This window comes from Phyllostomus hastatus, unplaced genomic scaffold (genome assembly GCF_019186645.2).
Source record: "Phyllostomus hastatus isolate PE091 unplaced genomic scaffold, TTU_PhHast_1.1 phas_contig_468, whole genome shotgun sequence".
NCBI classification, from domain to species: Eukaryota; Metazoa; Chordata; class Mammalia; order Chiroptera; family Phyllostomidae; genus Phyllostomus; species Phyllostomus hastatus.
In genome coordinates this window covers 1,209,367-1,226,913 of record NW_025333884.1, presented here as the reverse complement: position 1 = coordinate 1,226,913, position 17,547 = coordinate 1,209,367, and the positions used below count along the sequence as shown (strand labels likewise).

At 53.5% G+C, this 17,547-nt stretch overlaps 1 protein-coding gene across 1 annotated transcript; it reads left to right on the top strand.

The window, feature by feature from the left end:
* The first annotated feature begins 2,342 nt into the window (after positions 1 to 2,342).
* On the top strand, positions 2,343 to 15,854 carry CADM4 (cell adhesion molecule 4). The gene is made up of 9 exons (XM_045845296.1): positions 2,343 to 2,470; positions 11,988 to 12,134; positions 12,469 to 12,621; positions 12,874 to 13,008; positions 13,380 to 13,544; positions 13,675 to 13,765; positions 13,913 to 14,085; positions 14,843 to 14,971; positions 15,411 to 15,854. The coding sequence occupies exons 1-9, from the start codon at positions 2,407 to 2,409 to the stop codon at positions 15,518 to 15,520; spliced, it is 1,167 nt and encodes a 388-aa protein (XP_045701252.1). The 5' UTR covers positions 2,343 to 2,406; the 3' UTR covers positions 15,521 to 15,854.
* Positions 15,855 to 17,547: the final 1,693 nt, after the last annotated feature.

Sequence of the window (17,547 nt, the reverse complement as noted above, 5' to 3'; positions counted from 1 at the left end):
CTGGGAATCAAATCAGCAACCTTTTGGCTCAACAAAGCCACATGGCCAGGGCCAAATATGTATCTCTATTCTCTCACAGAATGACACTGAATAAACAACTAACAAAGCTGACACCATCCCAGGCTTCAAAAACTCAGGAACACTCAACTCATAATGTGCAGCCCACTCCCTTCCCCCCCAACCCCCCACACAGCAGGCACAGCAGCCGTCTCCCTGAGGTCATTTCTGTTTGAGAAAGCTGATTTCACCTCTGGCCTGGGGTAGGGGGAGTCTTTGGCTGATGTCTGACTCAATCAGCATAATCTCATCTCCTGGACATTGATATTGGTTCCCTGACAGGCAGGTGGCATCATCTGGACCAATGAGGCACAATGAAAGGTTTTTCTAGGGCCACCTGGGGAAAAATACTTCCCCTCTCTCCTGAGGGGGCTCCTCTCTCCCTTTCTCTCTTCCCACCTCAGGCTCTCTCAGTCTATCTCAGTCTACCTCAGGCTCTTCCCAAATGTGAAGACAAAGTGTGGCCCCAGGGGTATTCACCAGCCATCCTGCAACATGAGGAAAGACATGTATCTTAAGGACAAAAATGGACAGACTGTGCTTAAGCTGGCCATGTCCAAGGCTGTTTCTTTACAATTCTCTTTCCTTTAAGCCAGTGGGGTTGGATTTGCTGTCACTTGTGTGAAAACCTCAATGGATAAAGTATCTTGGAGTAAGATGGGGACAGGACCACCACTCCCATGATGTCCTGAGGTGGAAGAAGTGGTGGGACCCAAAGAAGAGAGATGGGAACCAAAACAACAGCCCTCAGGGTGCCCTGTGGCTGGAGCAAGAGACATTAGTTAGAGCCATGGGTTAGGAGACCTGTGGGTTCTTGGGGACAAAGACAGCTATTAGCTGCCCCCTAACCAAATCCAGGTTAGACACCTCCCTCCCACTTGTTTAGCATACAGTGCTGGACGGATTACAGATGGTCTAACCTGACCACCTCTTTTCCCACTTTCCAGAAGTGTAAACAGAGAATGAAAAAGGAAGGGAGTCACTCAGAGTTGCGGTCCTGGGAATACAGAGGTTGATGGGAAATTTGGTCCAAAGAGCAGAGAGGATGCTGGGAGCTGGGTGCTGAGGACAGAAAGGGTGTCTGGTGCTGAAGTCCCTTGGTAGGCCTGGATATAGAATATTTTGGTAGTGATGGAGATGACAAGCAAAGATTTTCATAGTTGGCATGTCTCAGTTTACCTAATTGTCAAAGGAGTGGAAGAGGTTGAGGTCCCCCTCCTTGTGTGATTTCTCACTCGTCTTGGGTTCTACGGTCGATAATCCTGCACCAGGTCTACAAGGTCCCAGCAAAGTGGGCTCAGGGAGACACACTCCCCAGGAGGGAGAAGGGACCCGAGTCTGCAGCGGTGAGTCAGCACCGAAGAGGGGAGAGAAGTGGGAGGGGCACAGAGAAAGACGGACACGAAGAGAGGCTGGGGCAGGAAGAGTAGGGAAGCGGGCGGGGTGGCTGGACGCTAGGGCCTGGGAGTATCCACAGGAGCCTCTCCCTCGCTGAGACTCAGGCTTCCTTCCAGCTGGTTCACTTTCAGGGGGCCCCTCCCGGTAGTGATGCGGAAACGCGGGTTTTCGGGTCAGGACAGGAGGGAGGGTGGGGTCTGACCCAAGCCGCGCCCCGCCCAGCCCAGCCGGGCCCTGGGAGGTCCTGGACCTGCCCTGACGCGAGGCTGACTTCCCTGTCAAGGTGGCTCCGCTCCCAGCCCTTCGTGGGGGCACTTTCACCTTCACTCACCTGTCCACACAACACTTCTCACACTCACCTCTCCCAGGAAACACGCTCCGTCCCTCAGTGCTCACACCCTCTCCTCACACAAGTCTCCCCTCTACACACCCGCTCACACACCCTAACCCTCCCACAGTTACCGCCCCTCAGCCCTGACCCCCACACGACACCCGTCCCTTCGCACAGCCCTCCAACAACACCCTCACACCCTCCCCCTTCACACGCGCGCTCACCCTCACGCACTAACACTTTCACACCATGCTCTTTCCCTCGCACACACCTACACACTCTGACTTCTTGGCTCGACAGCCACCACCCCTGCCCTCACCCAGCACCGCACACTTTCCCCAGCCGTGTCCCGCTCACACACTCCCCTGCACGCCCCACCGCCTCCCCGCCGGTGTCCGCTCTCCCCCAGGGTCTTGTGGCGAGTCCTGGTCTCGTCATCTGCCCCTCCGCTCCTCGGCTCCGGCTCGGCCCCGCCCCGGCCCCGCCCCGGCCCCGCCCCGGCCCTGGAGCCCCGCCTCCGGGCGGGTAGGGGGCGGGGCGGGGGCGGGGCGGGCGGCGCGGGAGGTGCAGGTGCCGGGCCGGGAGCAGGCGGTGGCGGTGGCGGCGGCGGCGGCGGCACCATGGGCCGGGCCCGGCGCTTCCAGTGGCCGCTGCTGCTGCTGTGGGCGGCCGCGGCAGGGCCAGGTAGGGTCGGGGACCGGGCCGGGGCGGGGGGCGCGCCGCGGTGACAGCCCGGCCGCGGCGGGGCCGCAGAGGCCGAACAATGCGCGCGGGGCCGGGCCGGGCCCCCTCCCCGGGACAAAGCGCAGCGCGGGCCGGGAGCCGCGAGCGGGGGAGGGGGCGCGCGCCCCGGCCGCGGTGCCGCAGCTCCCCCACCCCGTACAGGCCCCGATCCCAGCGGGGACAAAGGGCCGGAGACCCCCCCTTCTCCTCCCAGCCCGCCTTCTCCGGGCCGGTCCCGCTGTCCTTCTGTCCGCTCTCTGCGTCCCCCTGTCCGCCTGTCTCTGAGTCCCTCCGTCTCTCTCCTTGTCCCCCTACCCTTGTCCTCTGTCCCTCAGTCTCGAAGTCCTGACCCTCCCTCTGTCTGTCCCTCTCCCCCACCTCTCTATCCTGTCTTTGTCCCCCACCTCTGTCCCTCAGTGTCTGTTCCTTCCTAATGGGTCACTCTGTCCCCCATCATCCTCTTTATTCCCTCTTCTCTATCCCTCTGCATTTCTGCTCTCCCTCTCTGCCCCTGTCTCGTTGTCACCCTTGTTTTTCGGTTCCTTCTTCTCTGTCCCTCCTCTGTCCCATCCCCTTATTGCTCTGCCCCTATCTTTCTGTCATTTCTCTTTCTCCAGCTCCTTCTGTCATCTATCTCTCCCATTCCCCCCAACCCCCTTCTATCTGTCCCACTGTCTCCCTGTCCCCTGTCTCTGAGCCTCCCCTCTCTACCCTTACAACCTCCATCCTGGGATCCCCATCTCCATCCTACACCCCTCCATCTCTCTATCACTATGTGTCCCCAGAGAGGAATTGAGTCAGGCAGGCATCCTAAAGGGCCTTGGAGAAATGTGTGTTGGGGGGCAGGGGGATTAGAACTGTGTGGTGAACCTTGGCATGTGGGCACACACGTGGATTCAGCAGATGCCTCCCCTGTGCCGCCCATCCCCACCCATTCACACACCCAGGCCATGACTTACAGAGAAGCCCCCCTCCAGGATGCCAGGGCGCCATCCACATACCTTTAACACACTCTGAGAAAAGCTGGAGACTTCCAAGACAGGGTGAACCTGAGACTGGGACAAGGTCAGGAAATGTCACTCACACTTTCACACTGTGTGCCTCCAACCTGCCACAGGCCACCTCCTCCCTGGTGGGGAAAGCCACTCTTGGGAGGAACAGAGGATTGGGAGGTGGCTGGGCAGGAGTGGGGAGGCCTGGAGGTTCTGTGGAGCTTTGGGAGAGGAGTGTAACCAGAGGGCACAGGGCTGGGGGCCTGGGTGTAAATCCTGACTCTTTGCCATTTGCCACAGCAACTGATGGCAAACACCCTCCTCTCTCCAGGGCTCAGTTTCATTCTCTATAAAGTATGGATGTTGAACTCAGTGATCTGAAAGGGAAGGAACTCCAGCTTGAACCCCTGACAAGGTGAGGGGCAAAGCTGACCTTTCACCCTCTCTGCCTTGCTTTCTTCCGTATTCCTCTGCCACTGCTTCAGAATCTGCATCATTACCTCCTTTCTTTGCGACAGACAAACCACAATTTCCCAGACGAGCGCTTTGGTACCTTAGCTACATTTCCATTGAATTTTATTTTCCTTTCTTCGTTTTTTAGACCCTAAAATCCAGCCTCAGAATCCTAGCTCCAGCGAATCCAGTAAACAAAGAACCTGAGGGTATTTCTGAACGTTGATATCTTTAGGACTCTAGAATCCTAGAATCTTGAGAATCTTGCTGCCTTTAAAATTCCAGAGCCTTGATAGCATTAGCATTTTAGCCTCTTGACAGCTTTCAAATTCTGAAACCTTGGCCTCTGGGAGATCCTGAATTTTGACATCTTTGACATCTAGAATCTTGACAGCTTAGAATGGTGGGATTTTGGAGTCTCAGAATGAGAGGATAGGCTAAGATGACCACCTACTCAGTTCCAGAATCTTTTATCCAGCACTTCTGGGAGGTAGCTTTACCGGTTTGTCCCCCTCCTGGTACTCTAATCCCGTCTGTAACTTTCTCTAAATCGTGGGGCTTTAAAGTTGGGGGACAGCTGGAGTCAAGGGAAGCACTCTGGGCTAGGAGCCAGGGAACCAGGCCTCTCAGGTGTAATTTTGTATCAGCCCCCATCACTCTCTGAGCCTCGCTTTCCCCTTCTGCAAAGCATGAGGTCAGGGAGCTGGCGTGCATGATCTCAGAGGGCCCTGTCTGCTCTCCTTTTCATTGGCTGTTTCGGAATGGCCTTGGCCACTGGATTTCAAGGAGTGTGCATGGTCCCCGTGTTTCCCTCTCAGCTACCCTCCTACCTCCCTCACCTTGCCCAGCCAGCAAGAGCAGGGACGGGAGATGGCGTCCATTTGTGTCCTTTCAAAAATGTGTTCTCTCTTTCTTGGCTCACTCAGCTGCCACGAATAGCAGAAGATGATGAGACTTATGCCAAAAGAAAGAAGGGTCCAGGTGGGCAGGCGAGAGGAAGTGAGAGAGAGATGGGTTGCTTGCCCAGAGATGCACACGGGCAGACAGACAGGCACAGGCCAGAGCCTGGACCAGAAAGGCGCTGAGGAAACATATCCAAACACAAAGGAGAGAGAGAGAGGCGGTTCGAGTTGAGGGGCTTTGTGAAGGGGGAGCTTGTTGATCCCAAATAATGTTTTCCTCTCAAGTGACTCACTTTTCCCTGCTGAAGTTCTTCTGCCCAGCCACTCTGAGAACAGAGGGGCCTCCCTTCCAATGCGAGTCAGCCCCGAGTACAAGTCTTGAGAGGTTTCTGTCACTGACCCCCACCCACCCATGAGCCAGTTTGTCTGAGTTCCTATAGCTGGGGTCAGATTCTGCGATGGATTCCAAGACCTTAGATGTAGCAGGGCTGGGGCCTGGGTGGGTTAATGTCGTACGAGCCTGGCCTGTCCCCGTCTTGGGGAACACAAAGACAGCTTTCTCTCTCTGGGTGGGGCGGGGGGGACTTGGAGACAGTCAGACTTGCCAGCGCTCACTGGCCTGTGGCACCAGGACCCAAGCACCCACTGGTTCCTGCCTCTGCAGACCCCAGGCCGCTAGGTCCTCTGAGAACCAGGCACCAAGGCTCCTCCACTGGCACCCAGTAGGGCAAGAGGGCAGCAGCAGAGCCGGGCCCTTCTGGGAAGCGGGTGAATAGAGGGCACTGGGGGTGGAGGACAGTGGGCACTCAGTGCAGGCTTGCCCCCTTCCCAGAGCAGGAGTTCCTCCCCTGACCCCCCACCCCTAGGGAATCTCCAGAGGACTCTCCCACCCCCTGCCCGGGCCTAAAGCCCGGAATCCAGGGAGTTCTGAATATCCCAGGAACGTGGGGGCCACAGGGGACACTTTGTGTGTGTGGCTGCTGACTCACCCCTCTGCCTCCACCTGATGCTTGGTCTCCAATAGGAGGGGGACAGGGCTAGGGGAAGGCAGCGCTGGGCTGCTGGGAGTTAAGGACTGCACACCTGGAGTCAAAAGTTTCCAAGAGACGAGGGGCCTGGAGTCCTGAGCTCCTGGGTCTGAGGGAGGAGGGGCTGGGGCCTTAGACTCCTGGGTCTGAGGGAGGAGGAAACTAGGGGTCCTGGACATGTGTCCAAGGGAGGAGAGGCTGGGGGTCCTGGGCATATGTGTCAAGGGGAGGAGAGGCTGGGGGTCCTGGTTATGTGTGTCAGAGGGAAGAAGGGGCTGGGGTCTTGTACTTCTGGTTCTGAAAAAGGAGGGGCCTGTGGGCCTGGACTCCTGGGTTCCATATTCCTAGGTCTTGAGGGAGGGAGGGGTGGGAGGTTTAGACTCCTGAGTCTTGAGAGAGGAAGGGGCTGGGGGTCCCACTCCAGGTTTCTGAGGAGGAGGGGGTGGGACCCTGACGCCTAGGTCCTGCGAATACAGGCGCCTTCAGAAGGCTGAGCTGAGGAAGAATTGATGCTTTGTGCAAGGATGTTCGGACTCCGCCATTGATGGGGGGCTGAGGGGGGGTTCAGTCAGGACGTAGGGATGTACCACCTCCCTAGGGGAGGAAGCAGGGGATAGAGACATGATGCCACAGAGCCTCCTGGGGAGCGGATATGGAGGGGGTGGCTGTGACCTTCCTGGAACCGTGACCTTGAGACTCCCGTGGGTATTCGCTGACTCAGGACCCAGGAAGTGCTCCCCCACCCCACTTAGTTTCCGTGGAAACATCCGCCAGCTGTGTACTCTGGACCCCTGGCTCCTGGGTTCTGAAGGAGGAGGGGGCTGAAGGCTTAGACTTCTGAGTTTGAGGGGGGAGAGGCTGGGCCTGGGGACTTCTGGATTTGAGGGAGAAAGATGCTGAGAACCAGACTTTTGGGTCCTGAAGGAAGAGGGCGCTAGGAGCCTGTGACTCCTGGATCCTGGGAGAGGAGGCAGTTGGGGCTGGATTCTGGGTCTCTACATGTCACCTGCTCAGCCACTCTTTCTCACTCCCTCCCGTCCCTTTTCCAGGCACCATCCCCATGACGACTCCAGGCTGTCAACACAGTTTAAAGGGCCAGTGCCCTAGTCCCAAAAGCTCAACTCCTCTCTGACCAGAAAGTCCCGCCTCACCACCCCCAACCCCGAAACAAAAGCTCCTGGGACATTAATATTCCAGGCACAGACACCGTTGGTTACTGAGTCTTCAGGAGGGGGAGGGAATAAGACAAAAGCCCCCCACCCTCACCCCATGTGCACCCTCGAGCAGAGAACAGGGGATAAATTTGGCAGGGGGACATATCCAGAGATCCTGATGGCTCTCCAGAGATTCTGAGTTTCTGCCACTGTCTTGCCTGGGACCCCTGAGCCTCATTCTCCACATCTGTAAAATGGGGGGCTAGCATTAAGTTGACCCTGAGGTCTGGGATCCATGGACAGCCTTCAAAATGATTTTTGTCTTTTTTTTTTTCAAGCACCAGTTTGAGCAGCCAAGCCAGTTTTCACTGCATAGGCAAGTTTCTGGAGGTTGTAATAATAGCAGCTTTGCAGAGAGGGCTCCCTGAGCTCAAGGCTCTGGGCTAACCCCTATGGGGCTGGCCCTGGCATCATCCCCATTTTACAGGCAGGGCATCCAAGACTCAGAAAGGTTAAGCCACTTGCCCAAGATTGTACAGATGGCAAGTGGTCCAGCTGGGATCAGCCCAGGTGTGTAAGATGAGAATAGTGATGTCGTAGGTTGTCTTGAGGCTGAAATGAGATCCTGCCTGACACATGCCAGTCATTTGTCAACCTCCTGGTCATGTATCAAGTGCCAGGCACACTTCTAGGCACCAGGAGTACAGCGGTAAACCCAATCAATGGCCTATATCCCTGCCTCATACGGTATATATTCTAGTGGTGGGAGACAGACAATAAACAAGTGAGCAAATTAATAAAATAGTTTTGGTGACATTTCCATAGAAGAATAAAACAATGGTGATGAGATAGAAAGTGTTCTGGAGGTGAAGGAATGGGGAGAGGACCTCTGAAGAGGTGTCCCTAGGAGCAGAGACCTGAATAAGAACAGCAGACAGTGCTGGAATGGTGAAGGGGAAAGAACATTCCAGGCAAAGGGAAGAGCAAGTGCAAAGGCCCTGAGGTGGAAACAAGCTCAGTGTGTGTGTAGGGCATCAAGGCCAGTGAGGCTGGGGCGAAGTGAAGGTGATTGGAACTGTGGCCAGAGAGAAGCTCAGCCACAGAGCATCTTGAAGGCTCAGGGAAGGAGCCTACATTTTATTCTAAGTGTGATGGGCAGCTCTTGAAGGGTTTTAAGCAGAGAGGTGACTTGATCTGATTTATCTTTCTGGAAAATCCATCTAACTGCTGCGTGGAGAATGCCCTGGGAGAAGGTAGGCGTGAAAGCAAGAGAACCATGAGTAGTTCTTAAAGGCCCAAGTAAGAGATGGTGTAGTTGGACTAGGGCCATGTTAGAAGAGGTAGACAGCAGTGAATAGATTTGGGATATGTTTTGGAGGTAGAATGGATAGATCTTGCTGATGGAATAGATGTTCGGAATGAGGGAAATGGTAAGAACTTGTATGACTTCTTGTTTTTTGGCCTAAGTAACTGGGTGGATGGTTGTGACATTCACTGAGATTGAGAAAACATGAAGAGGAAGACATTTGGATTGGACTTGTTAAACTTGATATTCCAGGAGGTACTAGATAAACCCCAATAGAGGCTTGAAAACACAAAAAGTTATACTCAAACATAAGAGAAGTCCAGAAGTAGGCATCCAGGGCTTTTATGGGAGCTCTACCTCATCACCAGAGACCCAGGTATCTTCTACCTCTTGGTTCCACCATCCCTACGTCCTTGTCCTCATGGGCCATTATGGCTGCCAGAACTCCAGGCATCACATCCTAGTTCCAAACAGCACAAAAGTGATCTGGTGGACAAGGTACTTGTCTCCCCCTTTTAGGAAATGCTCCTCAAATTATCACATGACACTTCTTCTTACATCCAATTGTACAAAACTTTCACTTGGCCTCACTTAGCTGCAAGAAAGTCTGGGAAATATAGCTTTCTTCTAGGCACAGGGCAACCATAAAATCCAACCAGGGTTCTTTTGCTAAGGAGAAAGGGAAGCATGGATGTTGGGGTAGGAAGCTAGCTCTCTCTGCCTTCATCCCCTGGAATGAATCTTTTCCACCCCTCAGCCCCCGAATGAGGTTACCTATCCTTCTTACAGGGAACAGAACACTTTTGTTGGGATTTTACAGTGAGTTTTGTCTACCTCCCCATCAATCTTGAAAGGCCCTCTAGGACAGGGACCTCGGCTGACTCATCTCTGGGCATCCAGCCCTGGAAAACCTGCCCACTGCTGGGGAAATACTCAAGTAAATGAATGAGATAGACTGTAAGAAACATGAAGCAATAGTTATCCAACATTTAAAAGTAAACAACCAGACGTGATTGTGGCTCTTTCATGCTTCAAAGACCTCCACTGGACTTCAGGATGAAAGCTAATCTCCTAGCTTGGCATGTGTGGCCCTCCACTGGTGCATCCCACAAACCCTCACCTGTGCTGGACCTTGGCACCCAGACAGCCTGGGTGGATGTAGACCTGGGCTGTCGAATCAGAGAGATCTGGACACTTGGGATGGGACCTTGGGCAAGTCATTTTCTCTCTCCGGACCAATTCTCTCATCTACAAAATGGGAATTGGAAGAAAACTGAAGATTGACAATAGTGCCTACCTTCTTCAGATATTGTGATGATTAAATGGCAATTACATAGGTGATGCCCTTAGCACAGAGCCTGGCCCAGCAAGTGCCTGATAAACAGCTGTCATGGTTGTTATTTTCAAGATGAAAGTAACACCATGATGATGGTGTTGCTGCTGCTGATTAATCTCAGCTTTGAGCTTCATTCCAGGTTGTTTCCTCTGCTGGAAACACCCCCTTACTAATTGCCTGCCTTGTTCCTCTGCTGGGTTAATCAGGTTGGTTAACTTCTGTAACAAACAGCCCTGAAACCTCAGTGGCTTTACAAAAAAAAAAAAAGTGTATTTTTCACTCATGTTACAGTTCCATGCAGACAAGTCACTGGGGCAGCCAGGCAGGGGCCCAGGCTTCCAGCCTGTGATCCTATCTTCCTCCGGGCTCCCTGGGGTCCTCTCCATTCAGCCAGTGAGAAGGATGTGAGTAGAAAAAAAAAAAGAAGGAGGATGTGAGATGAGCCAGTCTAGAAGAGGTTGTTTCTCTATTCCACCTGCATCTCCTTGGCCTGAAGTCAGTCACATGGTTAAGTACAAGCAACCCTGGGAAATGTAGTCTAATCATGTGTTTACCAGTTAACTTTAAGGGTGAAACAGACCACCTAAAACATCGTGGCTGTAAACAATCATGTTATTTGCTCACGACCCTGGGGTCAACAATTTGGACTGGATCAGTTGGGCAATTCTTTCCACAACTGGGGTCACTCATGTGGTACAGTCATCTGGTGGTGCCACTGGAGCTGGGTGGTTCAGGATGGCCTCACTCACATGACCCAGGGTTCGTGCTGGCTGTTGGCTGGGCTTCTCTCCCCACCCAGCCTCTTATCCTCAGGGAGGCCAGTCTGGGCATCTTCATCTGACAGTCTCAGGGCAGCCAGAGGGCATGAGCAGAAGCTACAGTCTCTCTTGAGGTCTAGGCCCCAGGACTCATATCAATATAATATCACTTCTAACAAGTTCTGTTGGTAAAAGCAAGTCACAAGACTTGCACAGATTCCCAGGGTCTGAGTGCCTCCTTAATGGGTGGAGCAGCAAAGTAACCTCACAAAGGGCGCATACAGGGACGGGAAGAGCATTGTGGCCACCTCTGTAGACAAGCTACAACATGTGCCCAAGTGTAAAAGATGGGGTCCAGCCCTGGCTGGTGTGGCTGAGTGGACTGAGCACTGGCCTGCAAACCAGTTTGATCCCCAGTCAGACCACATGCCTGGGTTGCAGGCCAGGTCCCCAGTAGGAGTCATGCAAGAGGCAACCACACAGTGACATTTCTCTCCCTCTCTTTCTCCCCCCTTTCCCCTCTCTCTAAAAATAAATAAATTAAATTCCCCCCCCCCAAAGATGGGGTTCAGTGAACACAGAGTAGTTTCCCATGCCTGGTAAACTCCTGTTTATTCATGATCCGGATCAAATAGAGCTTTCTTCCAGAACCTTCTCTAATCATTCATCTCCCTGGGCAGTCTTTTTTTTTTTTTTTAACTTTTATTAGTATTTATTTTATGCTAAATTTACTCCTTGGCCGTAAGTTTTTGTTTCTTCAATTTCTTCTGGAATATCTTTCTCTTCTGTGCAACCTCCTCTTCTGGTTTAGGAACAATCTGTGCTTTTTCAGCTGGGACCATCTCGATGTGGCAGGGAGAACTCCTGAGTGGGTTAACATGCCCATGAGCTCTATAAGTTCAATGCTACATCTTGGGAGCTTTGTTTGCTGGATGTGCTCACTGACCAGAGCATCTATCTACATCTAAACCCTTAAGTTCAGCATTACTATCTGCATCTTTAAGCAGCAAAAATTCAGCAGTCTTTCTGGGCCACTGACCCCTGTGCCCAGCTCCACCGTTTGGCCTAGACACACCTACCAATCCACCATTGTAACGACGGAATGACACACACATTGCTTCTGTAAAGTGACATCCTTCAGATACTTGGTGGCTTTTTGAATATGCACACCCTTAATGGCCTGGGCAGCTTCACCCGTGTTCTTAAAGTGAACGCTAAGATGTGAACCTCTTGATTTGCATAATTTATGGGTTTTCTGGGTCAAGCAAGTAGTCAACCATTTTCGGAGGTCACCTCTGGACACTTTCAGTAGGAGTCCCTAGGCAGCCTTGGTCTCCCTTTCCTCCGGGCTCCCAGTGGGCCCTGTGCATCCTCCAGTAGAGTCCCTCTCCCCGGCTCTCGCCTGCCTGCAGGAAATGTTGGGTGTGATAAAGTGAATGTGAGGGGAAGGAGAGGGATTGGTTTCGATGGGAGAGAAACACGAGAGAGAAAAGATCGAACTGCAGCGCTCAACTAGTCTCCTATTTTGTCTCTCTGCCTATTGATCCAGGGGCAGGACAGGAAGTACAGACTGAGAATGTGACAGTGGCTGAGGGTGGGGTGGCTGAGATAACCTGCCGTCTGCATCAGTATGATGGGTCCATAGTTGTCATTCAGAACCCAGCCCGGCAGACCCTCTTCTTCAATGGCACCCGCGGTGAGTGCTGGGGTCCAAATCCCGTGTCTCGAAGGAGGAGGGAGGGCCGAGGCCTGATTCCTGTGACCCGAAAGAGGGCAGAGCTGAGACTCTGGATTCCCTGGTCTGAGGGAGGGAGGGAGGGACTGGGGGCCTGGACTCATGTAGCATGGAGCTGGGGGTTTGGACTCCTACTCCTATGGGTGGGAGGGCCTGAATTATTTTGGGTCTCCGAGGGAGTAACTAGGTGGGCACCATAGACACATTGGTATGGCTGGACTGTAAGCTCCTGGAGGAAGGATGGAACTCCTGAGGCCAGGATTCCCCAAGCTCACTTCTGGTCCACCTTCTCTAGCCCTGAAGGATGAGCGTTTCCAGCTTGAGGAGTTCTCCCCTCGCAGAGTGAGGATCCGGCTCTCAGATGCCCGCCTAGAAGACGAGGGGGGCTACTTCTGCCAGCTGTACACGGAGGACACCCACCACCAGATCGCCACGCTCACAGTGCTGGGTAACCACCCCCTCCCCTCTAACCCACCCCCTCCTTCTTTCTCCTCTGCTTACCCTTATGCTGAGACCGGTCCTGGCTGTTGTTAACTTCCTGGACATCGAGGCCCAGGCAATATGGGTGGACTTCCTGACCTCTGGGCTCAGTGTTTGACTCTTGTTCCCTTTGATCCCTGGAATCTCGCAGCCTGGTCACTTTGAACCGACCTGGATGCTTTCCCTGACCTCCTCCCTTCTCCCCTTCTTCCTGCGGCAGTGGCCCCAGAGAATCCCGTGGTGGAAGTCCGGGAGCAGGCGGTGGAGGGCGGCGAGGTAGAGCTCAGCTGCCTGGTTCCGCGGTCTCGGCCGGCCGCGGTCCTGCGCTGGTACCGCGACCGCAAGGAGCTGAAAGGTATTACCCAAAGTGGGGTACTAGGAGTAGGAAGGTGACAGCGAGGGGCGGACTTGAGAGGAGGGGTTTCCAGAAGGCGGGGCTTATGAGAAAGGCCGACGTGTGGGCGGGGCGCACAGGTCTGGGAAATGTCATCCACCCAGTATGCAGCTATTGAATAAATTGATAGATGAGAAGGCGTGGGCTTGAAAGAGAGGAGCTTTGGGAAGAGGCACTCGGGATCGTGGAGTTGGTTTGGGAAGGGTAGTGGTTTTGAAACTAGAGGCGAGGCCTGTGGCGCAGGGGCGGAGCTTAGCAAATAGGCTGCTTCGGAATCGGCTGGGGGAGGAGCCGGAACCCTGGACTGAAGTTGTCGGGTCCGGACGTGGCAGGTGTGAGCAGCAGCAAGGAAAATGGCAAGGTGTGGAGCGTGAAGAGCGCAGTGAGGTTTCGTGTAGACCGCAAGGACGACGGCGGTATCATCATCTGCGAGGCGCAGAACCAGGCGCTGCCCTCGGGACACAGCAAGCAGACGCAGTACGTGCTGGATGTGCAGTGTAAGTGCCGGGCAGGCAGGGACCCGGCGGTGGTGAGGGGATCCCAACGCCAGCCGCCCGACCCCAGAAGGGTTTCTAGCCCCTCGTGATGACCCTGACAATCACTCTCCCTTCTCACTTCTACTCATAGACTCCCCCACGGCCCGGATCCATGCCTCCCAAGCAGTGGTGAGGGAGGGAGACACGCTGGTGCTGACGTGTGCTATAACGGGGAACCCCAGGTGAGCTCTGGGGCCGAGACTCCTAAAAGGCAAGGGGTAGTAGGGACCCTCTTATTTGGAGATGCTGCATATCTAGATTCCTGAGAAGTCTGAACTGGGTGCTGGCACCTGCGTCCCTAACTCTCACTGTATTTTACCCCCCTCCAGGCCAAATCAGATCCGCTGGACCCGCGGGAATGAGTCTTTGCCGGAGCGGGCGGAGGCTGTCGGGGAGACGCTTACGCTGCCTGGCCTGGTATCTGCAGATAATGGCACCTACACTTGCGAGGCGTCGAACAAGCACGGCCACGCGAGGGCGCTCTACGTGCTCGTGGTCTACGGTGAGTGGAGGCTTCCTCAGGCCTGGGGGCGGGGTCTCCCGGGTCCCGGCCTTGTACTGGGTGAGCGGGGCTTGTGCAAAGTGATACCAGGGAGTCGACAGCCCACAAAGTTCATACAGTTCTGGTGCCAGACTGACCGTGTGGGTTCAGGTTTGGCTCTGCAACATCTTATTGCGGGTGACAGCCTGCGTCTTAGTTTTCCTTAAAGTGGAAATAAATAATAGCTCCTGTCTCAGAGTTTGTGAAGATTACATGAGCTAAATATATAAAGTGGTTGGAATGGCCCCTAGCAAAAAATAAGTGTTATGTGTTTAGCTCTTCAGACGGTGCCGCAGGAGTTTTGGAAGTGTATGGACCTTATCTAGCATTTTAAATACCTGGAGCATTTTAGACAACATGGTAAGGGACTTGGACCTGAGGTTCCATAGGTGAAAAAAAAAGAGAGTCAAAAGAAAAGAGGTGTGCTGCTTCTGCTCTCTGGGGGTGAGGCGAAGAAAGGAGGCAGGGCCGGTATTAGCAAAATGACACAGGGGCCTGTGGGACAGTATAGTAATCAACACACATTCCTTGAGAAGGGGAGCTTCAGGAAAGAGGGAAGCGGGGAGAAGAGCCCACCAGGTGGCAGTAATTGGAGGGGCGGGGCACGTTAAGTGGCGCGGTTGGAGGTGGTGGACGGAATGATTGAAGAGGTTGGCAGCCATCGGGCTGAGTTGGTACCGTCCCCTGACACTGGTGCTGTGCCCCGTTCCTCTGGCAGACCCCGGTGCGGTGGTAGAGGCTCAGACGTCGGTGCCCTACGCCATTGTAGGCGGCATCCTGGCGCTACTGGTGTTTTTGATCATATGTGTGCTGGTGGGCATGGTCTGGTGCTCAGTACGACAGAAGGGTGAGTGGGGACAGGGTCTGAATTCAGCGAAGGGTGTGGTTAGTTGTGGAATTGGAATGGGGGAGGGGCCTAGAGCCTAAATTCTGGAGAGGTCTATACACCCAGGATTCCAAACCCTGCGGGACCCCGAAGCCAAGGTTCCAAAAGTCTTTAGGACTAAACCCAGGACTTAAAGGAGTGAAACGTTGAAGCCGTGGGTTTCAACTGAACGATGTATCTTTCTAATTGCCGGATTTTCTGGGAACAGAGCAAGGGGCTATCACCAATAGAACGGATAAGGGAGGAACTGAGCTAAGGGAGGGGATAAGGGTTGATCTTTACATGAACTTTTGGCGTCTTCCTAATTCTGCTTTACCTCCTTCTCTGCCCACTTTGCTATTCCGTGTTCGTCTGATATCTCTCGTCTGTCTCCTCTGACCGGGGTTCTGTCACCCCTCAGGCTCCTATTTGACCCATGAGGCCAGTGGTTTGGATGAGCAGGGAGAAGCAAGAGAAGCCTTCCTCAATGGCAGCGATGGACACAAGAGGAAAGAAGAATTCTTCATCTGACCCCTCCTCTACCCCAGGCCTGAGCCTGGGCTGGGGTTCACCCCACTGCCAGCTGCAAAGACATTTACCAGAGTCTGGGATGGTGGGCATCTCTTCCCACCACTAACACCTCAGACGTTTGGGCAGGGATGGGGGTATCAGATGCCTGGGTCTCTGCCAAGGCCACAAGCAAGGCCCCAGAGATCTGGGTCCCCCAGGGGTGAGGGCCAAAGGTCCAGATCCCTCAAGTCCAGGGAGGGTGGTAGGGATTGGGTTGGGGGAAGATAAGGGGGAAGGCCAGGGCCCCTAGGCTGCAGAACCAGGTCTTATGGGGAGGGGATCAGATGCTGGGAAGGGTGGGGTGGGCAGGGAGGGGGACACACAGATTTCTTTGGGGGTCCCAGACCCCATGCCAGCCATTGTAGGAGTTCCACAGAGCTCTGGGCACCTCTTTGCAAAGCCATGTTTGCACGGTGGGCGTAAGGGTGGGGGGGAGGGTATGGAAACAGGGATTCTGTGTCTTTGTGTCATAACTTGGATGGAGGAGGTGAGGGAGACAGCCCCAGCCCTTTTCTCCAGTCCCCTTCCTTCCACCTCCTCCCTCAAAATCTGTCCCACTTATATTTGTCTCCCTGTCTACCCACTCCTGGGGGTGCCTTCCCCATCTCTCCTCCAGGCCCCCAGGGAGGGGAAAAGGAGTTTAAGGGGATGTGTTGGTCTCTATGGTTTTATATATAATATATTAAAAAAATCAAAAATCTGTATGAAAAGATCAGATTATGCCCCCTCCCCCATTCCTGGCTTTTGCCCCCTTTTTCTTGTTCAAAAAAAACCCCCACACACAATATTTTGTACGGGGTGGGGAGGGGAATGGGGAGGGGGTTTGGCGATCCCACTAACCACCATTAAACTGAGGAGAGAACACATTTGGGGTGGCTGTGTGTCTGTCCCTCTGCCCAGAGCTGCACCATGTTGGGAGGGGAACTGAGCTAAGGGAGGGGAGTCACTGGTGAACCAAATAGGCCAAAAGAAGGTCTTTCCCTGACCAATGGCACCTTGACCCTCCTAGAGAGGGAAACGTGGTTTTGTTTTTTTTTCCTAGACACTCCTTCAGCCAAACAGTCACAGAGTCTTATCTCTTCAGTTCGCTCCTGAACTATCTTATCCCCGAGGTCATGGCCTGGACCCCTCCCCTGGCTTACCCCCACCCAAGACACCAGTCTCCAGGGCAGCTTTCTTTCTTTCTTAAAGATTTTATTTAGCCCAGGCTGGTGTGGCTCAATGGATTGAGTGCCAGCAGGGCACATGCCTGACTTTCAGGTCAGATCCCCAGTTAGGGGCATGGGAGAGGCAACTGGTCAACATCTCTCACGCTGGTGTTTCTCTCCCTCTGTCTCCCTCCCTTCTCCTCTTTCTAATAAATAAATAAAAATCTTAAAAAAAAGATTTTTAGAAAGAGGAGAAGGGAAGGACACAGAAAGGGAGAGAAACATCATTCGGTTGCCTCTTGTATGCAAACAAGGACCTGGCAACCCAGGCAGGTGCTCTGGCCGGGAATCAAACTGGTGATTCACAGGCTGGCGCTCAATCCACTGAGCCACAGAAGCCAGGCATAGGGCAGTTTTCAATTAGTCACATATCACTCCTCCTGCCTTTTTCAAAACCTTATCCTATCTCCCCATCACCTCTAGCTAACGTCAAAGCTCCTTATCCCGGTATTCCAGGCCCCTCATTCCATTTCTTTAAATTTCAAATGAGTGATTCTAATTTTAGATTAAAAAAATATATTGCCCCCTTTGTGCCAGGTGCCGCTCGAAAGTCTAGGAGGTGCTATAGTGAATAAAACAGACAAATATTAGGTGTTCCAGACAGTTTAGCACTATCTGAAATGTAATCCCCAAAGTGAGAAAGAATGACTCCATGTTTACCCTCGTGAACCTTTCACTAGGAAAAAAGAACTTAATTTCAGGTTGCCATTAAGAAGAAATGCACAGGAAGGGGGTGTGGAGTACTGTTATATTTTAACTTACGGAAAACTTCAGAGAAGT

Excerpts from the sequence above, each read along its gene's own strand:
- CADM4 (XM_045845296.1), top strand. The coding sequence starts at position 2,407 with ATGGGCCGGGCCCGGCGCTTCCAGTGGCCGCTGCTGCTGCTGTGGGCG. Across the intron at positions 2,471-11,987 it reads GGCGGCCGCGGCAGGGCCAG|GGGCAGGACAGGAAGTACAG; the intron begins GTAGGGTCGGGG and ends CTATTGATCCAG. Across the intron at positions 14,972-15,410 it reads GTGCTCAGTACGACAGAAGG|GCTCCTATTTGACCCATGAG; the intron begins GTGAGTGGGGAC and ends GTCACCCCTCAG.